This window comes from Ptiloglossa arizonensis, chromosome 1 (genome assembly GCF_051014685.1).
Source record: "Ptiloglossa arizonensis isolate GNS036 chromosome 1, iyPtiAriz1_principal, whole genome shotgun sequence".
NCBI classification, from domain to species: domain Eukaryota; kingdom Metazoa; phylum Arthropoda; class Insecta; order Hymenoptera; family Colletidae; genus Ptiloglossa; species Ptiloglossa arizonensis.
This window is the reverse complement of record NC_135048.1, coordinates 26,087,926-26,113,261: the sequence shown is the minus strand read 5'-3', so window position 1 is coordinate 26,113,261 and position 25,336 is coordinate 26,087,926. Positions and strand designations below refer to the sequence as shown.

General features: G+C 40.6%; 1 protein-coding gene across 1 annotated transcript in view; it reads left to right on the top strand.

Annotated features, from left to right (window-relative positions):
• Positions 1–14,583, top strand: part of LOC143151194 (uncharacterized) — a 92,719-nt gene extending 78,136 nt beyond the window's left edge. The window contains exons 3-4 of the mRNA XM_076320103.1: positions 9,737–9,957; positions 14,369–14,583. Coding sequence (XP_076176218.1) covers positions 9,737–9,957 — 221 coding nt within the window. The 3' untranslated portion in view covers positions 14,369–14,583. The remainder of the gene's footprint in view (positions 1–9,736; positions 9,958–14,368) is intronic.
• The last annotated feature ends 10,753 nt before the right edge of the window (positions 14,584–25,336 follow it).

Sequence of the window (25,336 nt, the reverse complement as noted above, 5' to 3'; positions counted from 1 at the left end):
ATTGTTCCCTGTCCGTGTATTCTTTGTTTCGTTGATAAATGCCGGTGTAAGTCGTTAATCCTCTCAAAGCGTGTGCTAGAAGATCGGGAAATACCAACGTCGAAGCACTCGTGGAAGCTGCTAAATAAACGTTGGAAGAACTCGAGATACGATCGAAAAATTAATTCAAAGGATGCCTGGAATTGTTCGAGCGGCGAAGAAGTCCAAAGGAGAATATTTCTAGGAAAAGGCTATTTAAGCGTAAACGCGAAATTATTTTATAGCCTCGACTCGTGCGGAAATCGTACACGTTCGTGCTGAAGCAAGATGCTTCGAACGATAAAAAACATTATTTCCTATCAATATTCAGCGTAACGCAGTTTACTCGCGATTTCTATATCCAGGCACACAATATTAGATACAGAATCAACGGACAATAATTTACACCTCCATTGTTAAACGGGAACGTAGTACACGCCCATCCAACGAGTATTTAAATTCAATATTTTCGAAAATCAAGTCTCGTATAAAAGAATCTTACTTTATACTCTCGACTCATATTTTCGAGACGCGGAATCATCGAACAATTTCTCTTTTCATTATTAACCAGAGATATCGTACACACCTATCCGACGAGTATTTAGATTCAATTTCCTCGAAAACTATGTCTCGCGTAAAAAAAACTTAATTTATTCTTTCGACTTACTTTTTCGAGACACAGAGTCATCGGACAATTTCTCTTTCTATTATTAACCAGAGACATAATATACACCTATCCGACGAGTATTTAGATTCTATTTTCTCGAAAACCATGCCTCGTATAAAAAAATTTACTGTATACTTTCGACTTACTTTTCCTCATAAAATCACCAACCATGTTCAAAGCATCAAATGACTCATTATTCAAAGATTATCTATCATCAGATGACATCAATCAAACTTTGCCCTTGCGACTCGCCAAAAACAACCCACAGTCCAGGAATGACAGTACCTGATTGACATCTTTGAACTTTGCCCTAATCCCCATTCTCACTTACTATATTTCAAAGCAATTCAACAGGATAAGACTGTATATACAGACCTACGTGCAAATAAACTAGAAAATTTAAGTTTAACCTTTAAACCAAACCCTTGTGTCTCTCTCTAAACCTTCTCTTGCTACAGTTCAACGAAGTTGCAAAAGTTCAAATTGTAATATCTGGTTTATTATAATACACAGGGATCTCGAACTCTACAGTTCAACGTAGTTGAAAAAGTTCAAATTATAATATCGGGTTTATTATAATACACAGGGATCTCGAGTATTCAGTACTACAATGATTTAACCTGATGTAAATAACGAACAGTGCGGAACTGCTTGTGACTGAACTGAAGAAACTGAAGGAAAGTCCCTAAAATGCAACATAAACTATTCGTCATCAACATGTGGTACTACCCAAATTATTGTTGCATCTATCCCAACAGAAGTGTTAAAGTAGATTCACGCAACAGAATCTTTTCTCAGTTGAAAAGCTTCATCTCTTTAATAATTCTCAGTTGAAATAACTTTCGTTTCCAATATTTATTTTACCAAGTGACGTTTAAAAGTCACCCAAATCATTCTTGCATCTATCCCAACAAAAATGTTAAAGTAGATTCACGCAACAGAATCTTTTCTCAGTTGAAAAGCTTCATCTCTTTAATAATTCTCAGTTGGAATAACTTTCGTTTCCAATATTTATTTTACCAAGTGACGTTTAAAAGTCACCCAAATCATTGTTGCATCTATCCCAACAAAAGTGTTAAAGTAGATTCACACTACTTATTCTCAATAAGTAGTTTTTCTCAGTTGAAAAGCTTCACCTCTTTAAGAATTCCCAATTGGAATAACTTTCGTTTCCAATATTTATTTTACCAAGTGACGTTTAAAAGTCACCCAAATCATTCTTGCATCTATCCCAACAGAAGTGTTAAAGTAGATTCACACTACTTATTCTCAATAAGTAGTTTTTCTCAGTTGAAAAGCTTCACCTCTTTAAGAATTCCCAATTGGAATAACTTTCGTTTGCAATATTTATTTTGGACGCGTAAAAGTTCACAAGACGACTGCGTCCTCGATGACCCAGTACGATCCACCGATCGTCCCTGTCGTCGCTCGAACATTTATTTTCAATGGTTTGTTCGTTATTGGCGACGGTCGCGAGCCAATGTATCGTATCGAGAACCGAGAAACAAGTTCTTCGTCGAGACTCGACGCCTCTCGCTCGGTAGACGTTGGGAAATCCCCCATTCATTCTGTTCCAGCGGCGTTCCAGCGCACGGTGATGCACGAAAGTCATCTTTCGAGAATTTCGCGGAGGTGTGCTGTGTTACAAAAGCAACGGCCAGGTTCCCCGTATCCAGACAATGCGCGTGCACGCGGGCTGCTCTCGATCGGTGTAACGGCCATTTTGAATAGTTTCCCACAGCACGGTCGCGGAAAAATCACGGTCTCCCTGTACGATTCACCAAATACGAGGAACAAAACGCCGGTACGGAGTCATTATCGCGGTATCGGGTTCACGTGACTTCGGGAAATAATCTCGGCCGGTGAGTTAACGCGAAATCAGCCGTTCCGATCGTGAGACGCGAAAGAGAAGCAATCGGCTCCAGTCGGTGCCATTTCGTGGCAAAACCCGGTAGGGGATCACCTTGATCCCTGAAATGTTAGGTTCAACGTCTTCTGCATAAACTATCCGTTTCCATCAGGAAGAAGTGGTGGAGGGGGAGGAAGGTGAGACACAAGGGGGGTAGACTCGCTCGAGCCTCTCTCGAGCTACCCATATCGCGGAATTAGATTACGTATCTCGGCTCTGTCCGTGATTTATTTATCGAGCCGGGGCTCCTCGAGGCGTGCTAGGATTTCAACACCTTTTGACGCGTGTATTTACGATTATGAGAATTACACAAGGCAATTAGAGCCGGCCGACCGGTATAAATACGGATAATTGTGCACCGTGTCGGTGTGCGCTCGCGCGAGCGCGCGCCCGCGAGCCCGTGTCTCTGTTTCTGAACGCGCGTTCGCGTGTACGAGCGCTTAAATTACGCGCTCGTCCGTCGGGGGAAAATCGAGCGATGCCGGTGCATCGCGACCGAGGATCGCCGCTACGATTTCGCGTAATTGCAAAATTATTTCCACGAGTGGTCGCTCGCCGCGCCGCGTTAAACCCGCGTTAACGTTTAATTCTGACCGAAGTGACTCGATCGATCGAGGAAGCGATAAAAGACGATGGATAACTTCGATCGGCCGGCGGAGCAACCACTCGGGAATTTTCACGCATATTTCATTTCGCGGCAACTCAAATTCCGTAATTAGAAAACGCGAAACGACGCGCGCGAGAACTAATAGCATACTCGCCGCGATAATGTTTGTCCGTGGGGTCGAGTCGGGTGAATCTCGAGCTCTGTTCGAGGATCTACCGTTTGGGTTTGGTTCCGCGTAAAGTGTTTCACGAAATTGTGGAGAGAATAAAAAATCGACTTGAATGGACACTTAGAGTGATTGGACATTTTGTATTTGAGCGAGGGTTACTTTGTGGAAGTATTTAGTCGTTTTGTCATTCTACTCTGGTCGTTTAAAAAAATCGACTTGAATGGACACTTAGAGTAATTGAACATTTTGTATTTGAGCGAGGGTTACTTTGTGGAAGTATTTAATCGTTTTGTTATTCTACTCTGGTCGTTTAAAAAAATCGACTTGAATGGACACTTAGAGTAATTGAACATTTTGTATTTGAGCGAGGGTTACTTTGTGGAAGTATTTAATCGTTTTGTTATTCTACTCTGGTCGTTTAAAAAAATCGACTTGAATGGACACTTAGAGTAATTGAACATTTTGTATTTGAGCGAGGGTTACTTTGTGGAAGTATTTAATCGTTTTGTTATTCTACTCTGGTCGCTTAAAAAAATCGACTTGGATGGACACTTAGAGTAATTGAACATTTTTTATTTGAGCGAGGGTTACTTTGTGGAAGTATTTAATCGTTTTGTTATTCTACTCTGGTTGCTTTAAAAAATCGACTTGAATGGATACTGTTAGAGAAATTGAACATTTTTTATTTAAGCGAGGATTACTTTGTGGAAGTATTTAATCGTTTTTTTTATTCTACTCTGGTCGCTTAAGTTGAAGTTAGGTTGTTTCTAACATTTTGAGATCGCTATAGACACTCGATCGATCGATCGGTCGATAGTTTGCGGTAAACGCCTATAGGCGTTCAAAGTATATGTATACTCGATGTGGGAGAAGCTCTTCCGCACAGGGGTACGGTTTGAAATATTAGTTCGATGTAAATAGGTATGAATAAATTCAATGAAACACACGTAACGCCTATATCACTATTTTGTATTTGGTCTTCTATCAATCTTTAAAATCTTCTCACCGAAAATTAAAATATTTTTAAAAGAAAGTGAGGAACATTTACGTTAAGTCGTCAAAGAAATCTATTACTTAAAGTATATCATAAACTTGAAGCTCTATTTGTGAAACAGAAGTTTCGTGGAAACGGTTGATGGGTAACTTTTGTTGCAAGAATTCTGAAATATCTCCGCAAGAATTATTTTTAAACGTTAAAATATACCTACTATAAATTTGAAGTTCTTTTTAATTGATGATATTTTTCCTAATAAAAATTCCGCAGAAACAGTCTTTTCAGAACTTTTATTGCAAGAATTCTAAAATATCTCCTTAAGAACAATTTCAACCGCCAGGATATCCCACAAATATAAAGTTCCATTTATTCAATCGAACCATTCCCAACAAAAATTCCATAGAAACAGTTCTTTCAGAATATTTATAGCAAGAATTCTAAAATATCTCCTTAAAAACAATTTCAACCACGAGAATATCCTACAAATATAAAATTCCATTTATTCAATCAAACCATTCCCAACAAAAATTCCGTAGACACACTTCTTTTAGAACTTTTATTGCAAGAATTCTAAAATATCTCCTTAAGAACAATTTCAACCGCCAGAATATACAAATATAAAGTTCCATTTATTCGATCGAACCATTCCCAACAAAAATTCCGTAGACACACTTCTTTCAGAACTTTTATTGCAAGAATTCTAAAATATCTCCTTAAAAACAATTTCAACCACGAGAATATACTACAAATATAAAGTTCCATTTATTCAATCGAACCATTCCCAAAAGAAATTTCCTAGACACACTTTTCTTTCGGAACTTTCGTTCCAGGAAACAACTCCGCGGGCACAATCTTGAAAAAGTTCCCCGCGTGAAACTTTCATCCCGCGAAAGTCCAGGCCGCGATAGTCGAGATGTTTTTCGACGAAAGGTCCGCGCGGAATTATTAAAAAGTAAAAGTTTCGTGCTTGGGTTTCCGGCGAGCGGCCGTTTCGAAAGATCGAGGACCCCGAGAGAGAGAGAGAGAGAGAGAGAGAGAGAGAGAGAGAGAGAGAGAGAGAGAGAGAGAGAGAGAGAGAGAGAGAGAGAGAGAGAGAGAGAGAGAGAGCACGGACACCAAGAAACGACTACCGTTTTCCGGTATCGGTTTGGTCGATCTCTGCGCGATCCGTTCCATCACCGCGCCGGGAATATTAAAATTTGCCACGACCGTAATCGTTATAAGTTACTCGCTCGTGGATCCCGACGTTATCGCGCGGCGATCGGGGCCTAAACGATCCTCGCCGAGTTTCTATTCCGTCCGTTTCGTGCGACAAAGATGAGAGGCTTCTGGCTGCTCGGCTGCAGGCTGGCACCGCGCGAAGCGGATCGCCGCTACGCGAGGAACGTCTCTACGGGGCTGCCGGCCGCGAGATCGTGAGAAGTACTCCAGATCACCGAGCAGGATCTACCAGGTACATATCGCGGGCCTGTTAGAGTCAGATCGCTAACAAAGTGAGGATCAAATAATAACACGTTACGATCGCGCTGCCCGAAGATAGATGGCGCTCGGTGTGAGTGAATAATTTGATAATGGCGGCGGCGGCGGAGGATACGGCGGCTGCGGCTGCGGCTGCGGCTGCGGCGGCGGCGGCGGCGGCGGCGCAACGCTTCGTACTTTTCGCCCCCGCCGCCTCCGTCTAGGATCGAGGACGAGACCGTTCGAAGAGGGAAGATGATCTGCGATCGTTGCTCGAGATCTAGCACTCGTTGTTGCTCCCACTCTTCCTCGCTCTCGCGCATTACCGGCTCTCTTGTTTCTCTCGTTCTGGGTTCTCTATCTTCTGGTTCCCTCTCTGTCGCTCTTGATTCTCTATCTCACTTGGTTATCTCTTTATTTCTCCTGATTCTCTCTCTATATATCTTTCTATTCTCTATCTCACTCGGTTATCTCTCTATCTCCTGGTTCCCTCTCTATCTTTCTCAATTTTCTATCTCACTTGGTTATCTCTTTATTTCTCCTGATTCTCTCTCTGTATCTTTCTATTCTCTATCTCACTTGGTTATCTCTCTATTTCTTTTGATTCTCTTGTTGTCTCTCTCGATTCTCTATCTCACTTGGTTTTATCTCTCCATTTCTCCTGGTTCTCTCTCTATCTCTCTTCTTTCTTTATTTCTCTAATTCTCTCTTGATTTTTCTCGCTTAGTTTTTTTTTTTTTATTATTCTTAGTCTTCTTTCTTTATTTCTCTTAATTCTCTCTTTACTTTTCTCTTTATTGTTCCCTTACTTTATTTCTCGTAATTCTCTCTTCAATTTTCTCGGTTAGTTTTCTCTCTATTCTTCTTAGTCTTCTTTCTTTATTTCTCTTCATTCTCTCTCTACTTTTCTCTTTATTGTCCTTAGTCCTCTTGCTTTATTACTCTTACTTAGTCCTCCCTTAATTCTCTCTTGATTTTTCTCGGTTAGTTATCTCTTCACTCTTCTCAATCCTCTTCCTTTATTTCTCTCAGTCCTAGCTCTGTTCCTTCCTCCTTTACTCCTCCAGGTTCACTCCCAATTTCTGTTACCTCTCTCCTAAGTTCTCTCTTCATTCCTAATCACACTGTTCCTATTTCCCTTCACTCTCTTCTCATTTCTCCCGATTCTCACCATCACTCTTGGCTCTCTCTTCACTTCTGTTAGCTCTCTCCCAATTTCTATCGGTTCTCTCTTCACATCTCTCTTTCCTCCGTCTCTTCGATCCTCTATTTCTCTCAATTCACTCCCTGCCTCTTCCTCCTCAATTCGCTCTCCACCTCCCTCGGTTCTCTCTCCATCCAATACACACACTCACACACACACAACGTCCGATTTTCTTCACCCGTCCCGTTCTATCCTCCCGCCCCCGGTCCACTCTTCCTTACTCCCGATCTTGAAAGATCATGCCGCGAGATCACGGGGCTATTCGTGATATACCCGACGCGGCGGACGGGTTATGCGCGTACCACGAGAGATCGCCTTTTCTGCCCCGTGTAAAGGGATATTCCGGTGTTTTCGAAATTTTTGCAGACTGCCTTAATGGCGGATGATTGTGTGCCAAAGGTAATCCCAGGTGAAAATGAGCCATCCGCGGGATCCTCGCGCGGCTACGCCGCTCAAGATCGAACGGTACCGCACTCGATCCACGGGAGAGCGTGTTTTCGTTCTTCCTCGCTTCCCCCGCCCCCATATTCCGTTCGCGCGATGGATCTCGCGCGCGATCACGACGCGCGTCCAATTTTGTAGCACTTTAGGAGCGCAATAACCGTTTCTAAAGCGGCTTCAAATGCTCCGCGAAATCGAATCCCGAATTTCCTACGGGACGAGTCCCGGGAGACCGCTTCGTTCCCACGTTTCCACGGGGATGTCTTCTCGTTTTATTTTTCAACGAAAAATTCAAAACCGTGACCGAGAATATTTCACGAGGAATCGTTCGAAGCTACGATGGGGACACGAATTCTTCTATCGTGACGATAGATATCTACTTGTTCCCTCTCTGTCTCTCTCGATTCTCTATCTTACTTGGTTATCTATAATATTTATTTCTCTTGGTTTTCTCTATATATGTTTCTATTCTCTATCTCACTTGGTTGTCTCTCCATTTCTTTTGATTCTCTTGTTGTCTCTCTCGATTCTCTATCTTACTTGGTTATCTCTTTATTTCTCTTGATTTTCTCTATATATGTTTCTATTCTCTATCTCACTTGGTTATGTCTCTATTTCTTTTGAAATATATTCTATTTCTATACAGAAATTGTATAGACAACATAACACAGAAATTAATAAACGGTGAGACTCTGGCTGGTGAATGCTTTGTGTGATTATAACAGCATCGAAAGACTCGAAATATTTGGAAAATCTGGTAAGGTTCGTTAATATAGGCACAATCTAGGCTATGGAAAGATGCTATTGATACGTATTTTTCGTAGTGTAGGAATTTAGAGAAAAAGAAACAAAATCAATTTGGTGGAGAAGAATTTTGAAAGTATGGGTTTCTAGTAACTTATAGAAACGAGTAGATGACAATTTGGTGTGGAAGAATTTTTTAAAAAATCATATATATATATGCGCAACCTATCTTTGTGTTATTATTTGTAGAAGAAGCAAAAAGTCAATTTGGGGGAAAAGAATTTTTCAAAAATAGGAAGCAGCGAGGTTAAAAGGTTTCTGACAACTTACCCGAAAATGAAGAAATCGATTCGACGGAGAAGAATTAAAAAAAAAAGACAGAGTTGCAAGATTTATGAGTTTCTAGCAACTTACCGAAAAAGGAAAAAATAATTCGATGGAAAAGGATTTAAACAAACAACATAGTAGCAAGATTCACAGGTTTTCAGTTCCTTTACCAAAAGAGGAAAAAATAATTCAGTGGAAAAGATTTTAAAAAATCAACAAAGTAGCAAAATTTACAAGTTTCCAGCTGTCTTACCGAAAGAGGAAAAAATAATTCGGTGGAAAAGAATTTAAATAAACCACAAAGTAGCAAGATTTACATGTTTCCTGTATTTACTGAAAGTGAAAAAAATAATTCAGTGGAAAAGAATTTAAATAAACCACAAAGTAGCAAGATTTACAGATTTCCAGTATTTACTGAAAGAGGAAAAAAGAATTTAAACAAACGACAAAGTAACAAAATTTACAAATTATTAGCTCTCTTACCGAAAGAGGAAAAAGTAATACGATGGAAAAGAATTTAAACAAACAACAAAGTAGCAAGATTTACAAATTTCTAGCTCTCTTACCAAAGGAGGAAAAACTAATTCCATGGAAAAGAATTTAAACAACCAACAAACTAACAAAATTTACAGGTTTCCAGCTCTCTTACCGAAAGCAGTAAAAATACTTCGTTGGAAGAGAATCGAGAAAAAAAGAAACCAAAGTAACAAAATTTACAGGTTTCCAGCTCTCTAACCGAAATCGGTAAAAATACTTCGTTGGAAGAGAATCGAAAAAAAAAGCAAAAAAAGAAACCAAAGTAACAAAATTTATAGGTTTCCAGCTTTCTTACCAAAATCGGTAAAAATACTTCGTTGGAAGAGAATCGAAAAAAAAAGAAGAAAAAAAAGAAACCAAAGTAACACAATTCACAGGTTTCCAGCTCTTTTACCGAAATCGGTAAAAATACTTCGTTGGAAGAGAATCGAAAAAAAAAGCAAAAAAAGAAACCAAAGTAACAAAATTTACAGGTTTCCACCTCTCTTACCAAAATCGGTAAAAATACTTCGTTGGAAGAGAATCGAAAAAAAAAAGCAAAAAAAGAAACCAAAGTAACAAAATTTATAGGTTTCCAGCTCTCTTACCAAAATCGGTAAAAATACTTCGTTGGAAGAGAATCGAGAAAAAAAAAAAGAAACGAAAGTAACGAAATTTACAGGTTTCCGGCGAACCGTGGGCCTGTCGGGGCGTTCGCGTTGCATCGGGGCCCGAGTTTTTCGCGGGAACCGCCACGAGGAAAGACGTACCGGTGCCCGCGAGAAAGGACGGAACGTAACGGAGTCGGCAACAAGGGCAGAGCCAAGGGATCGCGGCAACAACGAAACACGGGAAGGAGGGGAGGAGTCGGAGATGCTCGCGGCTCGTGAGGATCAGGCATAGGTAAGTGGCACTTATGTTTAATACGTGAGTGTGGATGAGTAGTCGGTCCTGCACGCGATCCTCGCGTCGGCCCGGTCTTCCCTGACCTCGCGTTCGCTGGAACCAATTTCCGCGGATAATACGAGCGCTCTGTAAAACCGAGATATTCCTCTAAATGGAGCAGACGACCCACGGGCTACGAGGGCACCGATCGTGCCGCGGATACGTTCCATCCTCGACCCTGCGCCGACAGAATTTTTCCACATTGTCCAGAGAAATGTTCCCTCCGGGGAGACTATCCTCTAACATCGGGTAAATAGAAACATCGAGGGTACGCAGAGGAGATTCTCGTGTGAATCACTGTACGGTAGCGATGTGAATTATTTAAGGATAAATATAAGAAAGGAATATTTTTTAGAAATATGTACGAAGAGATTGTCGCGTGAATCACTACTATATACCGTAGCGATGTGAATTATTTAAGGATAAATATAAGAAAGGAATATTTTTTAGAAATATGTACGAAGAGATTGTCGCGTGAATCACTATACCGTAGCGAAGTGAATTATTTAAGGATAAATATAATAAAGGAACATTTTTTAGAAATATGTATGAAGAGATTCTCGTGTGAATCACTATACGGTACCGAAGTGAATTATTTGACGATAAATATAATAAAGGAACATTTTTTAAAAATATCTACGAAGAGATTGTCGCGTGAATCACTGTACGGTAGCGAAGGGAATTATTTAAGGATAAATATAATAAAGGAACATTTTTTAGAAATATTGAGACTACGAAGAAATTGTCGTGTGAATCACTATACGGTAGCGATGTAAATTATTTAACGATAAATATAATCGTTGATAAAATAACATTTTTTAGAAATATTGAAACTACGAAAAGATTGTCTTGTGTGTCATTATGAGATAACAAAATGAACACTAATGACAGTTATTTAACGATAAATATAACAGTAGATAAAAATAAAATTTTTTAGAATTATCGAAACTACGAAGATATTGTCGTGTGTATCATTATGCGGTAACGAAATAAATACTAATAACAGTTATTTAACGATAAATATAACAGCAGATAAAAATAAAATTTGTTAGAAATATCGAGACTACGAAGATATTTTCCTGTGTATTATTATACGGTAACGAAGTAAATATTAGTAACAGTTATTTAACGATAAATATAACAGTAGATAAAAATAAAATTTGTTAGAAATAACGACAGTACAAAGAGATCGTTACATGCATCACCGAGCGGTAGCAAAGTCTTCTTCACCGTGTATAAGGTGGTTGAAGCGTGCACGAGTGAACCGGACCTGGACGATTATCGTTCTAACATATGACGCAAGAATTATATATCGCTACGAAATGTAGCGTTGATCGAGTGTCTAAGAAAGAGCGAAAATAAGTAACATGCCCCCACAAAGTACCGTGAAAACGTTGTCAGCGTGTCCCGTAGCGCCGCGAACGTTGATAAATGTTCGATTAAAAAGTTGCAAGAAAAGTAGGAATTACGAAGCAACTCCCGGAAGAAAATAATCAAACGTCTGACCGGCCAGGGCCTAATTACTCGTTGCGATTCAATCTGTAATCTCGGAACTCGTTAAAACGGTGATACGCAGTCGGAGACGGTTACACGGATCCTTTTTTCCACTCAGTCATTAACCGACTGGATCATCTGGGATCGTTTTAATATCGATCGAAGTTTCGAAAGGCGAGCCACAGCCGCGTGATTTTTCACACGCGTTCCATTCGCGGTTTTATCGCCGCCCGTTCGAGAGCACTTGGGAAAACCGTAGCAGTGCTTTCTCACGAAGGACTCGCGTGAAGGTGACGAACGTGGTACAATTTTACGAACGTTTCCAGCTCCGTGAACGAGTCTACGCTAATCGTGAAACGGATGGACAGCGATCGAATCGAAAATTGACGCGCGCTCGATTCGAACTTGGCGCCGAAATCACGCGTGACTCCACGATCGATCTTGCGTCTCGACGTAAGAATGTCGAGAATCGCGCGAAAGCGTTACTATTTCCTTCGAAACGCGAAAATTTTGATTAATCGAGAAATTCGAACGAAATCTTCCGTGAGAATCTTGCACGATTATGTCACTGTGAGAAACACGATGCAGGCACTCTGTCTCTTGACAACGTGCTCGGAACAGGTATATAATTTAACAGTCTTCGAAATATTCGGTCGACTACCGTGATCGAGCGAACACGTGATCGATATTTAAACCAACGGTCTTAACGACCCTCTGGAGATCGTATTTTCATCTCGATCGATTTCTAATTTTCCTAGCGCGACGTTCGATATCCAAATCGGTTCAACCGTTGACCAGGGACCTGATGATGCAACGTCTCGCGTTAGGTGTCTCGAACTCGAGCGAGACGAGTATTAAAACGACCGTTGATGGGCACGAGACTGAAAATAAAACGTATTCGATCGTACACGAAACGGACACGCTGGTCAATTGCACGCTCAGCTTTGCCATTCGTGTTTTATCGACATCGTTTGCGCGAGCTTTCCAATGAGCATACTTCGCGACAAATGACAGAATTACGCAAAAATGTTTCTGAGAGTTTCTGACGTACGCACGAAGCTTTGTATCTGGACCTCCAAGGTTCAGTTTAATAGTACGAATTGAATATATATTAACGTCGATAGATTTTGTAGATTTTTAAATTGTTTCGCTCCTCCCACTACTTATAAAAGTACTTATAAAGGTAGCCCTCTACGACGAGTTTGAATAATTTTTCTGTATGTTTAACAGTGTATAATATAGTATTCTTATAACAAGGTTTTCATATCGGATTTTGTAGATTTTTAAATTGTTTCGCTCCTCCTACTACTCATAGAAATAATCTTACGCGACTGGTAGCCCTCTACGACGAGTTTGTACAATATTGTTGTACCTTTAACACTGGTTCAAGCTATAAATAAACAGACAACACAGTATTCTTCCAACAAGGTTTTCGTATCACAATTCTCGTACGACACGAATGTTTCCATTGTATTGTTCAGGTTCCGTTGAACACGGTTTCGATACAATACGGGCACGAATTAACCGTGTTACAAGACGATTAAGTGTAATTAAATTCGCGTTTGTATATTCGTTTAAATGTCGCGCGCGTTCATTCCGCAATATTTCTGGCGTCTAATAATCCAAAGTACGTCGTCCCGTCGATTAATAACGTAACGGAGGTATTCGTGATATAAGATTCGTTCGATAACGATTACGCGATGAACCGACGAGCCACTTGGACAAGAAAAACAATTTTTTTTTTTCTACCGAGTGAAAGTCATTTCGAATTAACTAGAGTCGAACGTAACAGCGGAGTGAATGCTCGAGAAAGGAAAGAGAACTTGTATTCGTTTCTATCACTCGAACCGTACGATATTAACTCTTTGAGCCCCAACGATGGCTATTACCGCGCGTTGAAATCACCCGAGCGGTGTACTGCGTTATTACGTTCTCGACTTTGTTGTACGAACGTAAGCGACACAATTTCAGCTCCGCGTCTTCGAAGAAACTTCTTCCACGATTCCACGAAAATCCACTCTCGCGAAATTAGTAAATTTTCGTTCCCATGGTTGATGAATAATTTAAATGTCACCGAACACGGAACGTTCAAATCCCTTAATTACGACTAAATCTCACCGACAATATCATTTACGAGAATCATCTCGTTCGAGTATCTCCTCGATTGTTCGAACATCTAAATTTTGATTCTCAGGGCAAGGTGTCGTTTAATTGTCATTAAATCGTACCAGTAATGTTGCACACGAGGACAGTTCGAGTATCTTGTGGATTGTTCAAACATCTAAATTTTTATTCTCAGGGCAAGGTGTAGTTTAATTACTATTAAATCGTACCAGTAATGTTGCACACGAGGACAGTTCGAGTATCTTCTCGATTGTTCGAACATCTAAATTTTTATTCTCAGGGCAAGGTGTAGTTTAATTACTATTAAATCGTACCAGTAATGTTGCACACGAGGACAGTTCGAGTATCTTCTCGATTGTGGACTCTATCGATCTATCGAACACCTTCTGGTTCGTTCCAGTATGTAAATTTTTCTACGCAATATTTAAAGTACAATTTCTTCTCGGTCAGTTCACCAAGTCGGTGGATCCCAGTTCCACATACAACGTCCTTGATTCTGTCCTGTACTTAACGAGCAACGTCGGAACGAAATGGGTGGCTTGACAGGAAACGTAACGCATTAATGACCGGTCGAGGATCGCGGTAACTGCTGTTTGACGGAGGTTTGCGCGGATTGAAGGGGAATCAAGAATCTTTGTCAATCGGCGAAACCACTCGATTCCGAAACAAAGTACTTGCCTTATACCTTGGCAACGGTTTCCCAGCGGATGCTTCGAACGCCATAGCATATAATTGTTTCCTCGTGTTTCAGGTATCAAGATGCAGCATGCGACGCGAAAATCGGCTGCGTCGCGGACTCGCGACGACACCGAGAAAGCGACTGAATTTGGAGCTGCATGATCAAGATGGCGCCCGTGAGCGCGCAGCCACCGTGCGCCGAAACGAGTATTCGGAACGATAGTTACACGATAGTTCGTGTAAATATGTACGTTGTAATTACGAGTGATGTAATAAATTTATGCGACAGTTATACCGAAACGTGTTGTTCAATCTCTTCAACGTGTAAAAAAGATTAACCTTCTTGAGAAAATTAGCTATAAAGTCGATCATTACGAAGTCTTCGTACAATATTGATACTGATTTGTTTCACCTGGTGATTCGATCGTTCTGAAAAATTATCCTTTTTTCACTTTCGATAACGTCTATCATTACAGATTGTTAGTCTAGGTTGGAAAGTACACTGTCAAAGAAGTATCAACCTTTATTGTAGGCTTACAATTTTCCACGGTTCTCGTTTGAAAATGAGTACAGGATATGTGGATTGTTATCACGAGTATCTTCGGCCAATACTTTTCTTTAATTTAATACTTCTCGATCTTAGATTTGTTACATAGTCAGGAAAATATCAATCTTCGGTTTCACTTTACAATTTTTCATTTTTCCACCTACGATAGAAAATCCCTCCAATTGTGGTGCAAGGATATCCATCATAGAGTGTCTTCATCCAATACTTTAATACATTTACTTCAATAATCCTTCATTCTCGACTCGTTACACCGCCAGAAAAATATCAAACTTCATTTTCACTCAAAAATTTTTCACAATTTTCCACCTACTTTTTAAAACATCTCCTTCCATGGTACACCGATTATTATCACAAGTATTTTCGTCCCCAATACTTTTAATCCATTTACTTTAATAAACCCTCATTCTCGACTCGTTACACCGGCAGGAAAATATCAAACTTCATTTTCACCTTACAATTTTTCAAAATTTCCCACCTACTATCGAAAACATCTCCCTCCATACAACACCGACCATTACCACAAGTATCTCCACCAGTACTTCCGATCCATTTACTTAAAAAATGCCCCGTCCTCGACTCGTTCCACCTGAAACGAAAGAAAACCCCGATCTCAATCCCTTCAAATTTCCCCCGTTTCCACCTACAATCGAAAACCACTCCCACCACATCTGTACAGGGGATATTTATCGCGAGTATCCTCGTCGTTGTTCGACCGCGATGACGGTCGGGCAGATTTCCAAATCTCCGGTTCGGCTAGTGGTCGACGTCGGGTACTACGGTCAGGCGGAGGCTCATTTGAATTTTCCCGGACAGGATGTGCACCGCGTGCATTTCAATCCTCGGGGACACCCCGACGAATTATGGTCGAGGGAGATGGTCCCGTGGAAGAAGAATGGACGAGGAGGGGAACACCGCCACGGTCTACGTGCACGCGGATGGTAGTTTAAGAGCGAACGCCCGGTATCCAGAGCACGTCCGGAGCGCGAAGAACTTATTGTCATGTGCAGGACTCGCCGGGGCATTTTAATATTTCCGCTGAATGCCCCCGTGAAACGGTAGAACGCGACGACGGGGCCCAACGAAAAAAGAAACGCGGCGACCGGAGGCGAGGGATCGTTGCACGAGTCGCCACCGGTCTTGCTTTTCGACTCTCGTTGACAGGTGGCTGCGCACCTTAGGGACACCCTTTTGTTTTTTCTCGCGCGGGAGACCACTACCGAGACGACACCATCGCGCTCGTTCAGACCGTGGCGCCACGATGCGCGTAACGAACCGCGAATTTAAATGTTCCCCGACGGCGACGCCACTGCGCGCGCATCACCGTCTATGCGTCACCTGCTATCCAGCGATCTGCTATTCATTTCGTCCTCGATCAACACTTCGAAGCATAGAGAATTTTTAACGTATCGATACGCTGAATATATACAGTGTTACGATTCCACTCTTGTACGTAATACTCCTGTTCCTCGAACCAAATCACTGAAATACTTGGGACTTCGCTTGGACTCAAAATTAACCTAGAAACATCACATACGCTCTAAAACCGATCAAATTCGCATTGAAAGGAGAAACATGTACTAGCTCGCATGCAGAAAATCTGAACTAAGTCTGGACAATAAACTTTTAATATACAAAGCAATTATAAAGCCCATTTATCGAGGTATGGGGCATTGCCGCCAAAAGCCATATTTCTAAGCTTGAGTCGCTACAGTCCATAATCCTTAGAACAGTAACTAATGTCCCTTGGTATGTTCGAAACGACGAAATCCGGAAGGACCTCCGAGTGAAAACAGTTACCGACGAAATCAACAGTCGCTGCAAGAGTTACAAGAAAAGAATAGACAATCACCACAACGAACTAGCAAAAAAGCTTTACGAAACCAGTCTACCCCGTAGACTGAATAAGAAACATCCTAAGGATTTATTATACTAAAGGCACCTTACCTATACAGATGTTCTTCATGGGGATAACATTCACCTGTTAATCAACCTCACCCGATAACACAATTTACCGAATGTTCTTGCTGAACAAATTGTAGAGACACTTGGGAATTTATAAAAAAAAAAACTCTTGCGTTGAATTAAATTTTACTCACCGTGGGTGCGTCACCTGCTATCGAGCGATGTGCTATTTATTTCGTCCTAGATGAACTCTTCGGAGCATAGAGAATTTTTAACGAATCGATACGCTGAATATCTACAGAGATACGATTCCACTCTTGTGTATCGTTTAATTAAATTTTACTCGCGCGAGCGTGTAAGTGGTTACGAGAGATGATTCAATACTTTCGATGGAAACCTAGCGAGAAGCATTGTGTATCTTTCGGAAACAATAACCGATGAATTTTGCTGAACGAAGTCTTGTAGTCTATGATCAATTGGAGAATAGTTTCTTTTGGGATTTTTGGGGATTGGGTGCAAATACGTAGAAGGGAGTATTGAGGAGAGAGAAATTATCAATGATTATCGTGTTTGAGAAGCGTGTTCATGTTGTCGAAAATAAAATGCAATTCGTATGGTTGACAGAGCAGAATTACTTTAAAATTAATTTCTGAGGTGCGAGTGATTTTTAAAATATCCATTACCTTATTTGGTAAGCGGTACTTTGATTGTTTTAGAGGGTGTACTCTTTATTTGGCGTAAATAATTTTTTAAGATCGGTAACAATTAAACCTTCCTCTACAATTTCTCAGGGAATATTTTTTATAGGTAAAAGTGATAAAAGTTGTATTATTCGAACTGGAAAAGTAAATACGTACAACCACTAAATCACAGTTTCCGAAATATCGATTATCTTACTTAACAAACGATAAAAATTCAGTATGTTAAACAGTGCACTCTTTCAAATGACTTTCCAATTAGACAACACATACTTCTTTCTCCACAAACACTGCACACCTAATATTTCATACCACTAAAACCCAGAAAGTTGTATAATTTTCATCCAAAGAATACATATACCTTCTTCACTGGAATCAATGTTCCATCCCCTAATAATCAATTCTCTGTCTACAATCTTCCCTGCAATATTTGTTTTCCAAAACTCGTATCATTCGAACCAAAAAAAAAAAGAAGGAAAACCACCAAACCACAGTTTCTAGAATATCAATTATCCTACTTAACGAATACGTTCGTTATATTAAACAGTGCGCTCTTTCAAATGACTTTCCAATTAGACAACACATACTTCTTTCTCCACAAACTCTGCACACTTAATATTTCTCACCACTAAAACCCAGAAAGTCGTATAATTTTCATCCAAAGAATACATATACCTTCTTCACTGGAATGAATGTTCCATCCCGTAATAATTAATTCTCTGTACTCGATCAAAACTCATAATCAAAATGGTACTCATAATCAAAACTCGTATCATTCGAACCAAAAAAAAAAAAAAAAGAAGAAGAAAAAAAATAGACAACGTATCGAGAATAGACACAGTCGAAACCCGTACGAAATCGAAGGTGAAACGTGAATCCCGACGGTGGAACGAACAACCCTCTCCCAACTGTTTCCCCGAAACCACGAGACAGGAAATCCATTCGAAGGAGGGGTGACGCATCCTTTCCAGGACTGGCGATAGTCCCTGCGTGCGAAGCACACGTTACGCGAAGTATATTTCACGACGAGCGGGGAATCTATCACTCGAATCCGTCCGCAGCGTCGCGCATCGATTTCGAGCCTTCGTCCCATCGCGAACCGAAGTGATGCACGGTACTCACGGGTCCCTTTCGACGCGGGACAACCGCCAGATAAATCGCGTCGGGGTCCCCCAACACGCGTGTCAGCGTGTTACCGTGTTTCTCCTAATGCCATCTCGCGCCGGTGCAAATCGTTCTGGTAGTCAGCGCGGGGCACGATACATTTACATATTATGCGTGCACGGTAGCCGCATCCTCCCGTTGCAACCACGAACTGACTCTTAATGCCCGGCGCGAACCGCAGGACCTCTTTTCGACTGTTACCCTTAGACGTGACGATTTTAAAAAGACCGTGGAACGTTTTGAGGACCGAGGGTGTACGGAATAATTTATCATACTCGTTTGCAAGGTAAACCCGTTCGTTTCTGTCGCCTCGTACACCGGGGTGATCTATCGGTTCGCCGCGACAAACAAACGATCGTCGAAACGTGATTCGGCTGGCATTCGAGCCGCGGCGATAAAAAGTTACGAAGAATAAATCGCTAGGGAATTGCTCCGAGAGAGAGAGAGAGAGAGAGAGAGAGAGAGAGAGAGAGAGAGAGAGAGAGAGAGAGAGAGAGAGAGAAAGAGAGATAAGGAGAGAGAGAGAGAGAGAGAGGGAGAACGAGTGCCGTTCATAAAACAGAACCTTGAATTCCTTTATTCGCCCGCGCGAGAGACTTTTGAAGATTCTCGAGGCTACCGTTCGGTACACGTATGTATATACGTCTCTGTGGAACCGATGGTAATTTAGTTCGTGAGAATCATTTCAACGCCGCGAACCATGCGTAACTTGAAAACGCGATCGTGTACGACAAACGTTTAACGAATATCGCGACGAACTGGTTTCTGGGCTCGTGTACGAGAGTTTCACGGTGCACCGTGTAACCACGGACGTTCGACCAGATTTTGGTCTGCCCTGGCGACGGAATGTCTCCCATTTTCCAACCTTTTAATCTTTCATCGACGTTTAATCGACTCCAGCAATAATAAGTCTCCTATTTTACAACCTTTTACTTTTTCTTTAACGTTTAAACGGCTCCAGTAACGAAAGGTCTTCCATTTTCCAACCTTTTACTTTTCTTTAATGTTTGATCGGCTCCAGCAATGATAAATCTCCCATTTTCCAACCTTTTACTTTTTCTTTAATGTTTGAGCGGCCCCAGTAACGAAATGTCTTCCATTTTCCAACCTTTCGTTCTTTCCTCAACGTTTAATCGGCTTCAGCAACGATAAGTCTTCCATTTTCCAACCTTTTACTTTTTCTTTAACGTTTGAACGACCCCAGTAACGAAATGTCTTCCATTTTCCAACCTATCGTTCTTTTCTCAACGTTTGACCGGTTCCAACAACGAAAAGTCTCCCATTTTCCAACCTTTTAATTTCTCCTCAACGTTTAGTCGGCTCCAGCAACGATAAGTCTCCCATTTTCCAACCTTTCATTTTTTCCTCAATATTTGATTGGCTTCAGCAACGAAAAGTCTTCCATTTTCCAACCTTCTACTTTTCCTTCAATATTAAATCGATTCCAGTAACGAAAAGTCTTCCACTTTCCAACCTTTTACATTTTCCTCAATGTTTCACTGGTTCCAACAACAAGAAGTCTCCCATTTTCCAACCTTCTACTTTTCCTTCAATATTTAATCGACTTCAGCAACGAAAAGTCTTCCACTTTCCAACCTTTTACATTTTCCTCCATGTTTCACTAACTCCAACAACAAGAAGTCTCCCATTTTCCAACCTTTTACTTTTTCCTCAATATTTGATCGTTTCCAGCAACAAGAAGTCTCCCATTTTCCAACATTCTACTTTTCCTTCAATATTTAATTGACTCCAGCCACGAAAAGTCTCCCATTTTCCAACCTTTCATATTTTTTCAACGTTTAACCGTATCCAGCGACGAAAAGTCTCCCATTTTCCAACTTTATACATTCTCTTCAACGTTTCATCGACTCGAGCGACGAAAAATCTCCCGTTTATCAACCTTTTACTTTTCTCTCAACATTTAATTGACTCCAGCCACGAAAAGTCTCCCATTTTCCAACCTTTCATATTTTTTCAACGTTTGACCGTATCCAGCGACGAAAAGTCTCCCATTTTCCAACTTCATACATTCTCTTCAACGTTACATCGAATTACCTCATCATCGTCGATCGACTCAAACGTCGAAAAGTCTCTCGTTTTCCAACCTTTGATTTTTTCGTCAAAGTAGGGTTAACTCGATCGACGAAAAGTCTCTCGTTTTTTTCATTTCTTTTCCTGTCCACGAAATCGTGACAAAGTAGCCGTCGATTATCCGTGAGGCAAGAATCACTCTCGGGATAACAAAACGCTTTTACACGAATCCGCTGGTAAATGCTTGATTGGAAAAGTTCAAGCAACGGATGCACGTATCAAGCGAATTGCAACACGCATCCTACGGTTTGTTCCCTGCGGTCGGGCGCAATTGTTATATTGTAGCAATAAGAATCGCTCGGTTCCCCGTGGCACGCGATCGAAGTGGTCTCCTATTGGTAACCCTAATTGCAAGAACCACGGTATTCTCTCCGTTGCTTACATAATGAAATCGCCTCTACAGCCGTATCCGGATCTCGTTGGACGTCGAAGAACCGGCGTGAATCACCCCCAACACGCGAGACCGATCGGTGAGCGTCCGCTTCGCGCTCTCTGCAACGAAATCTTCGTTTCGTCAAACAAGTATTTGGCTCGCGAGGGAAAGGCGGTTGCCAGGAACGCGGACTACGTCGATCGAAAGGGTACAACCGGGTTGATAGAGTTTTGTGGACGAATGCCAGGCGTAACGCGGAATCGTTTCGTCGCGTCGAATCGTCTCCAACGAACGAAACGAGCTGTTACCGTGCACCGTGTTCGCGAGGTTTGGGATGGACTTTACTATTGAAAATTTTTAACGCGGGAAGTGTGGAATTCGGACCGTTGCACGGGAGTGAATGGAATTTTGAAGAATTTAGACCGAGATCGAGACTTGTTTTCTTAAGATGAAATTGTTAATAGCCATGACGTTGCTGGATTAGATTTTTTTATAGAGAAATCGTTTCTAAGCTGACAAATTTGAACATGAGTAATCTGAAAGTTTCACACTTACAAAGGAGTAAATTTGAGGTTATATCGCGAATTTAAATCGAGATCGAGATTTGTTTTCCTACGATGAAATTGTTAATAGTCATGACGTCGCTGGACTAGATTTTTTTATAGAGAAATCGTTTCTAAGCTGACAAATTTGAACATGAGTAATCTGAAAGTTTCACACTTACAAAGGAGTAAATTTGAGGTTATATCGCGAATTTAAATCGAGATCGAGACTTGTTTTCCTACGATAAAATTGTTAATGGCGATGACGTCGCTAGACTAGATTTTTTTTATACAGAACTCGTTTCTAAGTTGACAAATTTGAACATGGGAAATCTGAAATTTTTACACTTACAAAGAAGTAAATTTGAGGTTATATCGCGAAGAATTTAGCTCGAGATCGAGACTTGTTTTCCTACTATAAAATCGTTAATAGCAATATCGTCGCTAGATTAAATCTTTCAAGTAGTTTCTAAACTAGTAATTTTGAACATGAGAAATCTGAAATTTTTACCCTTACAAATAAGTAAATTACAGATTATATCGTGAAGAATTTAAATCGAGATCGAAACTTGTTTCCTACTATAAAATCGTTAACAGCGATGTCGTCGCTAGACTAAATCTTTCAAGTAGTTTCTAATCTAGTAATTTTGAACACGAGAAATCTGAAATTTTTACACTTACAAATAAGTAAATTAGAGATTGTATCACCAAGAATTTAGATCAAGATCGAGACTCGTTTTCGTATAATGAACTCGTTAATGTAACGCGAATGCTGTTCAGGGTGATTTCGATGCATGGCACCGATCACCAGACTGTAACTCTCACTGGAAACATAATTTTCCCCCCTTTGTGAATGCTCCCTAAAAAGCATCCTTAATCATTAAAAAAATATTTAAGTCCACCGCGAAACAAATAAAAAAACACATCGTATTATAAAATACAAGTTGATCGAAAAGTGACGAATAAAAACTAATGAAAAAGAAAAAACGACAAATATTACTCAATCTCCACGTTGTTCCCAACGATCGCAAAATCCAGGGTATCTGTTCCAAAGTTTCGAGCAGTTAATGTAAATGGAACACGCGCTCGAACGGGGAACTCGTTGATTTAAAGGCTCGGTCTTTGGTGGACGCTTCGCGCATACGAATCGTCACGGACGAAATTAACTACACACCCACGACGACAACGACAACGACAACCACAACGACAATAACGTTGTTCGAAGTTACGAAAGCGAGAACCTTACCCTCCGCGTGGAAAATCGAATACCGTGTGTTCCCGCGTCCGCGGAACAGTCCTCGTGTTTCATCGAGCGTACCATTCGACGTAAATAATGATTCTCGCGGTAGGAAAAACTTTCTCGCACGGTGGCTGTTCAATTTTCAACTCGTCGCTCGGATCCGAAGGAAATCTCGTCGCGCGGTGAAAGAAGGTGGAAAGGATCGTATCTTGCGTAGACGTCTCGCACCGCCGGATGCGCGTGTGCCTCCCTCGCTTCCGGTCGTAAGGCCGCACGGGCTCATTGCCATGCTCGTCGCCGCGCCCGCCCCCGGAATATGAAAACGAAATCATATTCTTTGTCCGTGGCCTGCCGATGAGCTCTCTTTTATCTCTCCCCGGTCGACGAGCCTCTCGAATCGTTCGAACGAACGACACCAAACCACGGCTCTGTCCGACAACACCGTGTCCGGCATATTTTCGAAACCGCTTATTATATTACGGTGAAATTCATTTTACATACTCGGCTGACACAATATTAATACGCTTCGACGACGATGCGTGGTCCCTGATCGTCGTTATATTCGCGAATGCATTTTTTGACCATATATTGTCCATTGTATCGCACACTGAGTTGTGTACCTAACCGACGAGGTTCGTTAGGTATTGATACACTTCGATGTTGGTACGTGCTCCGATCGACGTTGTTTTTACTAATACTTGGTTGTTCGATGAGTTTTGTTGTTCGATAAAATTTATCGAGGAGTACTAGGTTGTGCAATAAGCTTTCGAACGTCAAATTTTAACTTTGTCGTAGGGAAACACTTATCCTGTTGCACCGTCACTGTGCAGTGGAATTAAGAGTATTTCCAAGAGGTGTAATGTGTAATTCGTCGAACGAGAAAATTTATTGAAGAAACTATTACACCTCTTAGAAATACTACTGATTCTATTGCACAGTGACGAGGTGAAGACTTCCACTTTTTATTAGCCATTTAGTGTGTAATTCGTCGAACGACAAAAATTATTGAATAATCTATTACACCTCTTGGAAATACTATTGATTCTATTGCACAGTGTTGAAATAAAGACTTCCACTTTTTATTAGCCATTTAGTGTGTAATTTATCGATCGACAAAACTTATTGAATAATCTATTACACCTCTTGGAAATACTATTTTTGTCTATTGTACAGTGACGAGGTGAAGACTTCCACTTTTTATTAGCCATTTAGTGTGTAATTTATCGAACGACAAAACTTATTGAACAACCTATTACACCTCTTGGAAATACTATTGATTCAATTGCACAGTGACGAGGTAAAGACCTCCATTTTTTACTCAACGCACAATACAAATATTAATACACTCGATGCTAATACGTGGTCCAATCGTCATTAGTTTTACGAATGCATCTGTTAGAGACACTATTAATTATATTGTATAACGTTGAGGAAAAGATCTCCATTTTTTATTCGACTCAATACTAATACGCTTCAATGTTAACACGTAACATGCTAAAGGATAACTAACAAGTATTTGGGTCACGGTGAAATATAGGTGAGCCATCGTGAACGAAACACTTGTTAATTTTCACAGGTTCGTCACGAGAAATGGGATCGATGTTGAAACAAACATACTATAATAATAAGTAGTACAACGATAAAGTCACGTCTTTTAAGAATCTTCAGTAAAGAACATCGACCATCTTGGTATGCCACGAATCAAAGGGTTCTCCTCGTGTGTCTTCGAGCTTAGATTTTAAACACAATTTTCGAACCGTGGTGACTTTAATAGCTTTGTCACTATTAACTACTTGTCCTACGATATAAGTTTCGATAACACGTGTCATAATTAACAGCAAGGTCGGTCACAACTCTCACTGTCCTCGCGAAGGCTAAATTTTCTTTTCGAAAACATTGTACAAGGGTTTGTACTCCAATAGAAGAAAAATATTATTATACAGTAAAAAAAAAATACAACAATAGAAAGGTTACGTCTTTTAAGGACCCTCGATACAAAACATCGACCATCTCGGTGCACTAAGCATCAACAAAGTCGTTTCTCAAAGATCGAGCAAAATGGTAGATTTTCTAATATTTTTAAGAAACTATATTTGAACGATCAAATTTGAATAAGACTCACCTGTGATTCTTATATTTGGCCCGATTTCTTTACCACAAACTGTAAGTTACTATTGTAAGCGAAGGGGTTAATAAGATCGATGTTGGATGTTGAATTTCCAATACAATCTAAAGATGATTCAACGAAAATAATCTCTGGTAGCTGTATCTATGTATTAGATTGTTTGGAAAGTAATTTCGTTTTTTTTTTTGTGAAAATGAAACATGATTTTTTTAGAGTGTTTAAATATTTTATCAAATTATATATTCTCCATTTTGGAAAACGAAATCACTTTCCGAATCCAATATATATGAATGTATGTGTATATGTGTACGAGGTTTGTTCAAAAAGTATCGCGAATT